The sequence below is a fragment of the Malus domestica genome, chromosome 07, assembly GCF_042453785.1.
Source record: "Malus domestica chromosome 07, GDT2T_hap1".
NCBI lineage: Eukaryota > Viridiplantae > Streptophyta > Magnoliopsida > Rosales > Rosaceae > Malus > Malus domestica.
The window spans coordinates 23,024,591-23,037,528 of NC_091667.1; the positions used below are offsets into that span (position 1 = coordinate 23,024,591).

Below are 12,938 nucleotides of genomic sequence, written 5' to 3' on the forward strand. Positions count from 1 at the left end.
GCCCACTATTTGGTGTGATAATATTTCCTCCATAGCCCTAGCTTCGAATCCAAACTTTCATTCACACACTAAACATTTAGAGGTTGACTACCACTATGTGAGAGAGAAGATGGTGCGTGGACAATTGTTTGTTAATTATATTTGTTCCCAGGATCAGCTTGCTGATGTGTTTACCAAAGGGTTGTCTTCATCTTGTATTAAGTTGCTAGTGTCCAAGCTTCCAGTCATTCCACCACCTGTTAGTTTACGGGGGGTTGTTAGATGAAGTCAGCAGTCAATTATTATCCACGTAACTTAAGGAGTTTTGGTGTGCTTGGAAATCTTATCCTGTTGGTTTTCCATATTTGTAGGACCTGTTTTCAAATGTCTTTTGTAGTCAAACTGTTCGTAATCTGTTTGTAATCTTTTCATCTTTCTGTTTGTACTTTTCAAATTTAAAGTTCCATGTAATTTGGGTTTTTAAACCCACGATGTAATCATTGTGGATGCAAATTTCTTTCCCCTTGATCTTGGACAAGATTGCACATACAAAACAATTTACACCTTAGGTCAAGGCCAAGAGCCTCATGCGCCCACGATGAATTGGGGGGGGGGGCTTTGGCCGAAGAACCTCCGATGCCAAAGTTAAAATTTAGAGAGAAAGTATTTGATAATTTTGGAGAATTTTAGCAAGAGAATGAGAAATGTCTTTTGGAGAAGAGAATAGGGCTTTTATAGGGGAGTGTGGCTGGTCCCCTTTGGAGAAAAGGTGGCCGGCCTTTAAGTGTTTTTTGGGGTGTTATTTGGTGATTCAATCAGCAATTGATATATTAATTAGGTATAAATATATTAATTGGCTAATTATCATAATAAAAGAAATGTTTTGGGAGGTTTTTGGAGGTTATGTAATGATAACTTAATTAATTAGATAAAAGAAGGAAAGAAAGAGGTAAATATATATGGAATGAGGTAGGTTTTGGGAATTACCTTATAAGAGGGATTTGATGAGATGATTTTTGAATTGTTACCTTTTTTTGGCACTTTTGACTTAGCTGAGAGATGATTGCCCGCTGCTCGCGCGTAAGAATCCTGTTGTACCTCAAGGGTATTTTTGTCCTCTTTTGTCCAAAAATCCACGTGTCGCCTTGTGATTATTTTTGGCTTCATAAATGCCCCTACACCTGCTGGGCTACTCGTAGGAAAGGGCAGCAGGTGAAAAGATCTTCTTACTCTAGGAAACTTAGGATTGCTTCCTATTTTGATGTAGATTCCCTCTTTAATATGAAATTAGATCCTTTTAGGAAAGGGAAATAAATTTCTCTCAAAGCCTATTTAAGTCCACATTAAGTGGGTTGTTAAATCAACTTTGGAGAGCGATTTATTCTACCTTACAAGAGAGAGAAAGGTTAGAGGATATTTGTTCCCCCTCCCCTAGCAATCTTCTACACTTGCCCATGCAAATGACCGTCTTTCGTTGCTTTTTTCGTCTTCTCCGTGCCGCACTGATGTAAGGAAAACTTAATTCTCTTTGTCTTCTTCTTGGGAGGTGCTGCCACGAGGCAGCTGTCGGGATGGTGCGGCACGTCAGTTGGTAGGGGCCAGGAGTTGGCTTGTTATGGGCCAATGAGGTGGTGTGGCAGGGGCCATTGCTTGTGCTGCTTGGTTTGATTAAAGCCAAGGATTAGCTCGGCATGGGCTGAGGAAGTGGCATGGTATGGGCAACGGTTTGGGCTGCCATGTCTGGGCTGCTTACCAAAAATGAGGAAACTACTTGAGTTTGATTTCTCAACTGCCATAGATGGAGTAGTCAAGGATAAAGCTGCCAAGATCGAAGCTGCTGAAGATGAAGTGTCGGATGAGTGAACTGTTAAGTGAAAAAGTGGTTGCTGCCCCATGACCATTTGCTGCCTAGTTGATCTTCAAGCATTCGATCTTTTAAGCTATGTGGCATTCTCGCACTGGAGAGCTTACCCAAATGGGTGTCAGGGAATTAGTTTACCTTATCGTACTGGAGAGCAATTAGTTTACCCTCTTGCACTGAAGAGCAATTAGTTTATCTTCTCGCACTGGAGAGTAGACCCATATGGTTGTATGTGAATTAGTATACCCTCTCGTACTGTATGTGAATTAGTTTATCTTCTCGCACTGGAGAGCAGACCCATACGGGTGTCGGGGAATTGGTTTACCCTCTCGCACTGAAGAACAATTAGTTTATCCTCTCGCATTGTAGAGCAATTATTTTATCCTCTCGCACGGAAGAGTAGACCTATATGGGTGTCGGGGAATTAGTTTACCCTCTCGTACTGGAGAGCAATTATTTTATCCTCTCGCATTGGAGAGTAGACCTATATGGGTGTCGGGGAATTAGTTCACCCTCTCGCACTGGAGAGCAATTAGTTTATCCTCTCGCACTGGAGAGCAATTAGTTTATCCTCTCGCACTAGAGAGCAGACCCAGAAAGGGTTTTTAAGCAGTTGTTGTGGACAACAGTTGAGCTAGGCTTATGAGTAACTTCTTGAATCTTCATTGAGAATAAAGAAATAAATCAATTGTGCTGGAAGGTAGAAACTGCATAACAAACTGGATAATCTTTGGCTTGCGAGGCCTTGTTCGTCGAGTTGCTTGAGACTTCGAACTTATTTGGAAAAGCCCAAACAGGGTTCAGGGGGTGATGAAGACTTCCCCTGCTTGGGTAGGCTGTTTCGTTGACCTATCAAGATACTCATCGCATCGACCTTCATTTGTCAGCTTCTAAAGGTACTGCTTCCACTTTAGGCAGCCGTTGATAGTGTGGCCTGGTCCTTGATGGAATGCGCAATACTTTATATGATTTAGCCTGGTAAGATCGCCTTTCATGGGTGACGGCAGTTCGAACCAAGGTTCGTTCTTGAGCTTGTGGAGTATTTGGCCAATTGGAACTGTGAATTTGGTGAATGTTTCAGGCCCTAAGTCTTATTTGGTCGAGGAAAGTTTCATGTGCTTCTTTTTCGACTCGTTTTTGTTAGACTGCTTGGCCTCGTCCCATTTGCATGCTTTTTTGCCTAAGCATACGAAGCTGCTAAGGTTAGTTCTTCTCCCATGATTAGTTTTCTGAATAAAGAATGTTCGGTGGGAAGCCCATTTTTGAATGCTGCCGTTGCTATGTCTTCATTGTAGCCAACAATCTTGGCCTTCTTAGCTTTGAACCTCTTGACATAGTCGTGAAGTGTTTCCCTAGGGTCTTTTACGATGCTGAAGTGATGGTCGGATGTCTTTTTGATTGAGAGGTTAGATGAATACTTCTTAATGAAAACAAAGGAAAGTTCGTTAAAACTCTGGATCAACTGCGGCGGTAGAGTGTGAAACCAATCTTGCGCTTCGCCTTGTAGAGTTGTGGCAAAATTTTTGCACATAAGCGCGTCGTTGTTCTTGTAGAGGATCATGGTACTGCAGTAGTGCTTGAGATGTCGATCCGAATCTTCGTCTCCTTTGTACGGAGTGAAGTGAGGCATAGTGAACCCGCGAGGTGGATCTGTTCGCTCGATCTCATTCGTGAATGGTGACATGCTTATGTTGGTCATGTCTCGTCGAAGCGCATCATCAGCAGGCTTGTTACGTTGGAAATTGCGCAATCGTTCAGTTAGGAGCCTCTCAATTTTTTCTTGAATTTGCCTCTGCTAGGGCAGTGGAACTTTTGGCTGCCCCGGTCGTGATCTATGGGTTTGGGCCACTCTTCCCTATGATTGACTCATCTATGTCGCGGTTGCGGTGCATGTGGCATGTTCCTGGCAGGCAAACAGGCTGCTCGTAGGTTGTCGGTTAAACTTGAGTCAGATTAAGGTACTGCTTCTCTCCGTCTACCGTGCTGCCTACTCCAATGTGAGGTGGAGAATACTCCTTGCGAGCCTAGTTGTGAATGAACACTTCGCCTGGAAGGTTGCCCATATTGATAATCGGAGTGTGACTTCAACCGTGATCGTATGCTCGTCCATAGGCTTGATTGGGAATGCACGCTCATCCGCGCGCTAAGACGTGAGTATACGCTATCCCAAGGATCCAGGTGGGAGCATAAACTGCCAGAATGCTCGGATCGTGGTTGGTTGATGGGCTGCTTGCCGGGATGTTGGTGGAGAGGTTCATATGCCCTTGTCCTACTTCAGGACACCTCGTCTGAAACACGTTGGATCTCGATGCGTTGCAAGAGTTGATTCACTAAGGTTGTCTGTTGTGCAAGGATGTTCGTCAACTCTATGACTTGTCGAGACAAGTGTTGTTCGCCATTTAGATTGGAAGATCTTGGAAGGAATGTGCATCCTTGAACAGTGGAAGTGTGGTAAGCTCCGGGTGCGAGATTTGAGTTGGGAAATGTCAAATCCGTGAAGAAATATGGTGAAAATTCCCCCGGCTTGATGGTAGGTCCGGATGGTTGAAATAGTCTTGGGCCGACTTGGGCTACTTGGGAGGCACAGAGGCATGCTGGGCTGCGGGAGTAGACTGGGCCACGGGAGTGGGCTGCTCAGTGGGAGCAGGCTGGATCACGGGAACAGACTGGGTTGCGGGAGCAGGCTGGGCTACGAGAGCAGGCTGGGTCACGGGAGCAGGCTGCTCAATGCATGGTGCATGCAAATATAAGGCTTGGGCTCGGGCCCGTGCAAGCTTGGATGGCATGGCTTGGGCCATGGTGGAACCTTGTAGTGGTGGTGCCACTCTGCTTACGACCGCATTTTGCCTCATGGATCTCCACGATCCCATTTTTTGAGTATTGGAATTTTCACTTATGGAATTTTCTAAATTTCTAGCCATTATATTTTTCTTATACGTTTTATCAAAGAACCTTTGCAAATAAAGAATTCTAATAATAAGAACATATGAAAAATATTCAAATGGACTAGAAAATAGAGAAAAACCTTTTTATGCGAGAGTCTTCTACGAGTATGGATTTCAACTCTCAATAAAAGCACCAATTTGTGGATGCAAATTTCTTCCCCCTTGATCTTGGATAAGATTGCACCTACAAAACAATTTACACCTTAGGTCAAGGCTAAGAGCCTCACGCGCCCACAATGAATGAGGGGGGGCTTTGGCCGAAGAACCTCCGATGCCAAAGTTAGAATTTAGAGAGAAAGTGTTTGAGAATTTTGGAGAATTTTAGCAAGAGAATGAGAAATGTCTTTCGGAGAAGAGAATAGGGATTTTATAGGGGAGTGTGGCCGGTCCCTTTTGGAGAAAAGGTGGCCGGCCTTTAAGTGTTTTTTAGGGTGTTATTTGGTGATTCAATTAGCAATTAATATATTAATTAGGTATAAATATATTAATTGGCTAATTATCATAATAAAAGAAATGTTTTGGGAGGTTTTTGGAGGTTATGTAATGATAACTTAATTAATTAGATAAAAGAAGGAAAGAAAGAGGTAAATATATATGGAATGAGGTAGGTTTTGGGAATTACCTTATAAGAGGGATTTGATGAGATGGTTTTTGAATTGTTACCTTTTTTGGGCACTTTTGACTTGGCTGAGAGATGATTGCCCGCTGCTCGCGCGTAGGAATCCTGTTGTACTTCAAGGGTATTTTTGTCCTCTTTTGTCCAAAAATCCACGTGTCACCTTGTTATTATTTTTGGCTCCACAATCATGAAGTTATTATATCTACATGCAACCCACAGTTGTTTAGGTAGGTAACTGAAGTGAAAAACCTGAGTTCATAAGTTTTATAGACCTGACCACCAAAAACAATGATATGATACATTTCCATTCCATTTGTTGGTTATATGTCAGCAATCTGTGATAAATTTATATATGCTAATAAATAATAAATGTGTACAACTAATTAACAGTGTATGAACAATGAAATAATATTAAACAGAAATATTGAAGATCGAGCATTGCGTACCGCAATGTCCTTAAAACAGAAATTTTGTCTCTACTCAGTGCTTGTAGTTCTACGGACGTCTGCTTCACCAGGATTCAACAATTAAGTTAGAATTCCAGCATCGGAAAACTGACTTCTGGCGAATTTATGTGTGGTTCTCTCAGTAAGAAGGTTTAGGAATGTAGAAGAAGAATTTGATATTTTCTGTGTTCTAAATGCCATGCAGATGGATGTATATATAATATGATTATGCCTGTTCGCAACATGTATGTGGAAGGGATGCATCTGTTGGGAGACATCTTCTCAGAAGGGTGTTTTCTTTTTGCGTTTTTTCACACTTCAAACTTCATCTGAAAGGATGAGTCTGTTGATAAAATAATTAAAAAAACTAATTAAATTAGAAATTAATTAAAAATAATTTATTAAATCCAAAAATAATTAATTAAAGTATTTAATTATTAGAGCCCAAGCCCCATCTTTTGATAATTAATCAGTGTTCTAAAATTTGGCCTAGGTGGCCGCCTAGGCGCTGGGCGGTGGTCGGCCGCAGGGATTAACTCAAAATCGGGAGTAAAATCAGGACAGGAATTAGGCGGCCGTCAAGACGGCCTGGGCGGCCCTTGGGCAGCCTAGGTGGGCGACTTAGTGGCCTACGCGGTCCAGGAATTTTAGTTTGTTCTGTTTTCAAGAATGCAGATCAGCTGCATATTGCCTTTCTGGGTTTTTGGTTCACGGTTTGGTGAAGAAGACGAAAGGTTGAAGATGATGAGAAATGACTTTCTCACTCTTCCTTTCACACAACGTACACTCTACATATTTTTATTATTTAATTTTTTTTTAGTTTAGCTCCAATCAAGTTTTGACAGCATGCACCAAGTTGCTCGCTTTTTGTAAAAAAACCATAGGCTGTCAGTCCTATTTTTCGTAAAAAATAATGGGGTGTCAGTCCTTACACAAGTAGAGCAACCCTAGAATTGTCTGATCCACGTCCTTTGTCCAATAGGATCTGCTTGTACCATACTTAGGGCCTCGTTATTTAGATCTCGTATAAATACTCAGGGGACTTAAATGTAATTATGTAATAAAGGAATGGGCAAATATGTAATAAGTGAGGAGCCTTTATTCTATAAAAGGACCCCTCACTCTCCTTATTAAGAGCAAGTCCAACCTTGCTCTTTGCTCAGGGGACAGGCACCAGGAAAGGGCCCGAGGGCCGGTTGGTTATTCTTTAGCCATGGAAAGCTCGAGTGAGGGTGGGAGCCCGAGGGCCGGGAGGGGTGGGCAATCGACAGGCCTGTGGCCCGAGGCCCTTGCCGTCAGGCCTGGGTCCGGGCTTTTATTTTTTTATTTTTTTGTGTCAGGCACGTGCCCCTCACTCGCGAGTGGAGGCGCGTCGCCCGACAGGAATTCAGAGCACGGGCCCAGCAACCCAGTTACCGTTGGGAAGCCAAGTGGCTTCCCACGGTTCGTTCGATCCTAACGGCTCTTTAATACGAGCCGTCCGATTTGCAACGGTAATAAAAAAAGCTGATTTTATATCAACCGTTCGATTTGAGATCAACGGTTGATATTAATCTGCTTTATAAATTTAAAAAAAAAAGAAAAAAAAGTTTTAAAATTAAGAAAAGTTACCATTGTGACATGTGGCACAATCTGAAGTGTTAGAATTCAATTTTTTTAAAATCCAACGGCAAAGATTAATTATTTGAATAAAAATTAAAAAAATGTAAAAAATCCGAAAAAAATTGTAAAAAATCTGAAAAAAATTTGTAAAAAATTGTTTTTACTTTTCTATAAATACCACTTCTTCTCCATCTACCTTACACCACAATTTCATATTTTCTCAACTACTTTCAATCAAATTCCTATCTTTCTCTCAAAGTTTCAATCCAATTTTTTTTTCCACAAAATGATTACTGATGCAGGTACGAATTGGTCGCTTCTTGAAGATGTTGCGTTGTGCACTAGCTGGGTTGAAGTTACTCCCTTATGGGTAATGAGATGCAGTTGCAAGAAATGTGGAGTTGAATTCATACCAAATTTCTTGAGCGAATGAGTGGGAAAAGAACCAAAAAATTGATGTCTAGTCGTTGGAAAATACTTAGCCACTCCTTTAGTATGTGGAGAGATGCCTTGACACAAGCTAGTAGTAATGTTCGAAGTGGGGCAAATTATGCGTATGAGGTAAGAATATATTATAATTATTTGTTTGTATTATTATTTTGTTACCTAATTTGATTATAATTATTTGTTTGTTTTATTTATTTGTTACCTAATTTCATTATTATTATTTGTTTGCATTATTTATTTGTGACCTAATTTCATTATTATTATTTGTTTGTATTATTTATTTGTTACCTAATAATTTCATTATTATTATTTGTTTGTATTATTTATTTGTTACCTAATAATTTCATTATTATTCATTTGTAGCAACTTCAAGCACGAGCATGGTATGCTGCCAAAATCAAATCAAGAAACAAATCATTCCACCAGTGGGAATGTTGGAATATTGTTAAAGATTGTTCTAAATTCAAAGTTGTGCCTCTTGGTCCAGAAGTATGCATGAACAGCACCTCTCTACACAGCACCTTTGTACACAGCACCCCTCCACACTCTACACCCGATCATGGATCCCATGTTGATGAAGAAGATGGAGAAGAAGTGCCTGAAACGCCCATTCCTGAACAAGCGTTGGGGTCAACCCATTATCCAATTAGGCCTCAAGGTAAGAAGGCTTCAAAGAGGAAAGGGAGTGCTTCCAAGAATGATTATGGAAAGTACATGCAAGAACTTGCTCATCAAGGTGAATTGACGTTGGTACGGGAATTGGCGAAATATGATGCTGAAAAGGCTAGAGATGAGGCAAAAGCTGCAGCTATTCAACAATCATTTCAAGCTGAACAGAGGGAAAAAGAGCTACTTAGGCAAGAAAGGGAGTTGCTTAGAGAAGAAATAATTGCACAATGATATCGTGACATTATGAACACGCGTTTAGAAGGGAAGTCTCCAAATTCTAAATATTTTTGGCAGTCGGAGAAAGCGGATGTGGTGCAAAGGAGGCGTGCAAGAGAAGCGAGATCAAGACAAGATGGTCCTAGCACAACAAGACAAGATGGTCCTAGCACCACATATTGGTTAAGTGATGATGAATAGGGTGCTTTTTGTAATCGGAGCCCATAGTTTTCCAATCACTTTGGGTTGTAATTTATTATTTATGTTGTTTCCAATTTATTGAAGTTAGTACTTTATTTAAAGTGAGAGTACATTTATTTAATTTCGTAATATATTTATCCAAATAATAGAATCTTTATTCATCAAATTGTTCACGTATAATGAAATAAAATTACATAAACATACTAAATAATAAAAAACTCACTACAAAAAACACACCAAATAAAATTACATAAACATACCAAATAATTCACACCAAATAAAATTACATAAACATACCAAATAATAAAAAACTCACTACAAAAAACACACCAAATAAAATTACATAAACACACCAAATACAAACAAACATACTAAATAAACTAAGTATCTTCAGCTTGTTTCAATGCCCACTGGTGCTCTATCAAGTCAATTTGCCGATCATTGTGCATAGATGACCTTTGAAGTGCAGTATATTGTTGAATGACCCTTTCATTATAACGTCCATCCCTTTCTAATGGCTCGTGTTTCACGGGTTCTTCGGTGGCATCATGCGCACAATATATCTGTGTTCTTGAATTGTTCATCCTGTTTGGCTCTGGCTCATATTCATCAACTGCATCATAATCGAACTCATCTTCCACAATCATGTTGTGAAGAATAACGCACGTCATCATGATGGATCGCAGTGACTCTACATCGAACATTCTGGCATCACCCCTGACGATCGCCCAACGAGCTTGAAGGATACCAAAACAACGCTCCACATCCTTCCTGCACCCCTCTTGACAGCTTGCAAAGTGTTTTTCCTTTGCACCTCGTGGACGTGGCACTGTTTTGACAAATGTTTCCCACCGTGGGTAAATGCCGTCAGCTAGGTAGTATGGCCCGTCGTGCCTACGTCCGTTGACAACGTACGTGACTTTTGGTGCCTTTCCTTGCAGGACGTCGTTAAACACTGGGGATTGGGCAAGGACGTTGAGATCATTTTAAGCCCCCGGAACCCCGAAAAAGGCGTGCCATATCCATGTATCAAAAGATACCACTGCCTCCAAAATGATAGATTTTGCTCCTTTTCTGTCCCCATATGCGCCTTGCCATGCACTTGGACAATTTTTCCACGTCCAGTGCATACAATTGATGCTTCCTATCATCCTAAGAAAACCTCACATCTCGCCCTTCTTCAGAAACCTTTGCAAGTCCATGTGAGTAGGTCTTCGGAGGTACTCTGGGGTGTACAAAGATTCGACTGCTCCGCAAAACCTCATCATTTTCCATCTCATTTTCGGCTATCTGAAGGTTGAACATTCATTCAGATTGGTTAAACAATTCTTCCTCTTGCTGATCGATTTCCCACATCATCCTTGATGAAGAAGAAGACATTGTAAGGATGGATGGTGAAGAAGAAGCAGAAACTATGAATAATTAGATAGAGATGTTAAGAAAATTGGTGTGAGATTTGTGAGGATGGATGGTGGATTATATGGACGATTAAGAAAGGATTGGATTGTAGATAAGGCCACATGGCATGCCGTCATTTGTTAAAAATCTGATCGAAATCTATCCTCAAAGATTCTAAAAAGATAATGACACGTGGCACGATCGTATTGGATAAAAATCTTATCGAAATCGATCTCTAATAATTATCTTCTCGGATAATGACACGTGGCGCAATTTTGAATGAGTTAAAATCTGATCGAAATCAATCGTCAAAGATTCTCAAAAGATAACGACATGTGGCACGATGACATTGGATAAAAATCTTATCGAAATCCATCGCTAAATAATTGTTTTTTTTATAAAATGACACGTGGCGCAACGAGAACGATTTAAAAAATCTTATCCGAAATTACAAATAATTTTATTTTGTATTATTTAAACAAACAAAAAAAACTAATATTTTATTGCGTATTGCCAGGAGAGAGGGCTCCAAGGGTGGATATGCAAATGGAAATTATTGTTCATTAATGGCAGTTACTATTCATTAAAGGCAGTTACTGTTCAAAAGGGTGGATTCAATAGTGCATTGCCAGGGGGGAGGGCTCCATGGGTGGAGTTGCTCTAAGGGAGGCCAACTCTTAGGCCTGAAGCCCCCTCACTCTCTCACATCCCCTCTCACATTATAGAGGTTCTCTCATTCACAATCCTCTCAGAGAAATACAATATTAGTGTGGACGTAGCCCAAACATTGGGGTGAACCACGATACATCTTGTGTTATTTACATTTCCTGCAGATTCACGATCGGATTTACGTTGTTCCAAGACCTCCTGTTTTATGCATCAACATTTGGCGCCGTCTGTGGGAACCGATACGAAAAGTTGTGTCAGTTCTCTTTCATTTTTTCACCTCCACCGTGAAACTGCAAAATCACAAAAACCTAGAAACGAAAAAGAAACCTAATCTGTGTCTACCTTTTTTTATTTTGGGGGCAATCTACTCTGTATATTTCAATCACACAAAAAAACAAGAAAACGAGCAGCCCCGTCCCAACCGGGCTTTTCTCTCTCCTCCTCACCTAAATACACGCTAGATATTAGAGTTAGGGACACCCTGTCACCCAGCACCCAAGATCTCAAATTCTTAATGTTTATAGGTCGGTGACAGGGCCAAAATATCAAAGATCTAAGGAGGAAGACTAACCAACCAATCAGATCTTTGAAAATCCTCTGATTTTTCCATCTGGGTTTTGCTGGGCTTATGATGGGGTGGAGGTACAGAGCTGGGTTGTTCCTAATTGCTACTGTTGTTGTCATTTGGGTCACTTCTGCAGAAGTTACCCAGTTTCAGGGACTGGCGTTCCTTTGTTAAAATGTCCTTCTCGGTCATTTCGCCTCCGCTGCTCAAGTCTCAACTTTCTCCGGCTCCGCCGCATCTTCGATATGTACGACAAGAATAAGGACGGCTTCATCAGTTTCCACGAGATTAGCCAAGCTCTAGCCCTTCTCGGGTTGGATACTGAAATCTTCGACCTCTGTTCCATGATAAAATCCTTCATCCAACCCTCAAACGACGACCTCAACTTCGACGACTTCGTTTCACTCCACCAATCCCTCTATGACACCTATTTCGACAATAACAATAACGATGAAGAGGCTTCCACTGCCGTTGCTGAGGAGTCTGATCTTTCGGAGGTGTTCAAGGTGTTTGACGAGGACGACGACGGGTACATATCGGCTAAAGAGCTTGAAATGGCAAGCTGCTTTTTTTTTTCTTTGTTGCAACTTGGTTTTGTTTTGCTACTGGAGAGATCTTACTATTGATCGGGTAAGTGTGGAGTCAGGGCACTTGAGAAAATGGTCCAACCCAAGACCCAGTTGCCTTGTCCTTAGAGATGGCGTGTTATCTGCTACCGGGGTGTTTGCTTTGACAACATTTTTCCTTGTTGCTGGGTTATACTTGACTGCATTGAAAGCACGAAAAGCTTTGTTGAGAGAATATTTCAGAAAAAGAGAAAAAGAAAAGAGCAAAGCAGAAAGTAAACAAAAGCAAAAACAGATAATATTAATGGGGTGCATAGTGGGGTGGTGCAGTCCACAACCATGATGATGATGGGCCAACAAGCCAACTCATTCGAATTCAGATTTGACAGTAGTTGCATGTGCATGGTCATGGTGCTGTAGTAGATAATATTAATGGGATGCATGGTGGGGTGGTGCAGTCCACAACCATGATGATGATGGGCCAACAAGCCAGCTCATTCGAATACAGATCTGATAGCAGCTATTACTCCCAGTCTATAAAAAACCATCCAAGCCAACGAACGCTACCAACAGAAGCAAACTAGTACGTAGTAGGCGCAATGCACACCAAAAAAGGGGGGGCAAGCCCAAAATAATGGGCTGCAATGTCGTGTGGAGGGCGAAAGCCCATATGCCCAAAAGAGCCAAGCCCTATGACTCCAAAATTATTCGGCAGCCTGCCGCTATTACTACCAACCAGGTGATCAAAAGTACGT

General features: G+C 41.2%; 1 protein-coding gene across 1 annotated transcript; it reads right to left on the bottom strand.

The window, feature by feature from the left end:
• Positions 1-3,020: 3,020 nt before the first annotated feature.
• Positions 3,021-3,539, bottom strand: LOC139197769 (uncharacterized). Its single transcript, XM_070825730.1, has one exon. The coding sequence runs from the start codon at positions 3,537-3,539 to the stop codon at positions 3,021-3,023; it is 519 nt and encodes a 172-aa protein (XP_070681831.1).
• Between the last annotated feature and the right edge of the window lie 9,399 nt (positions 3,540-12,938).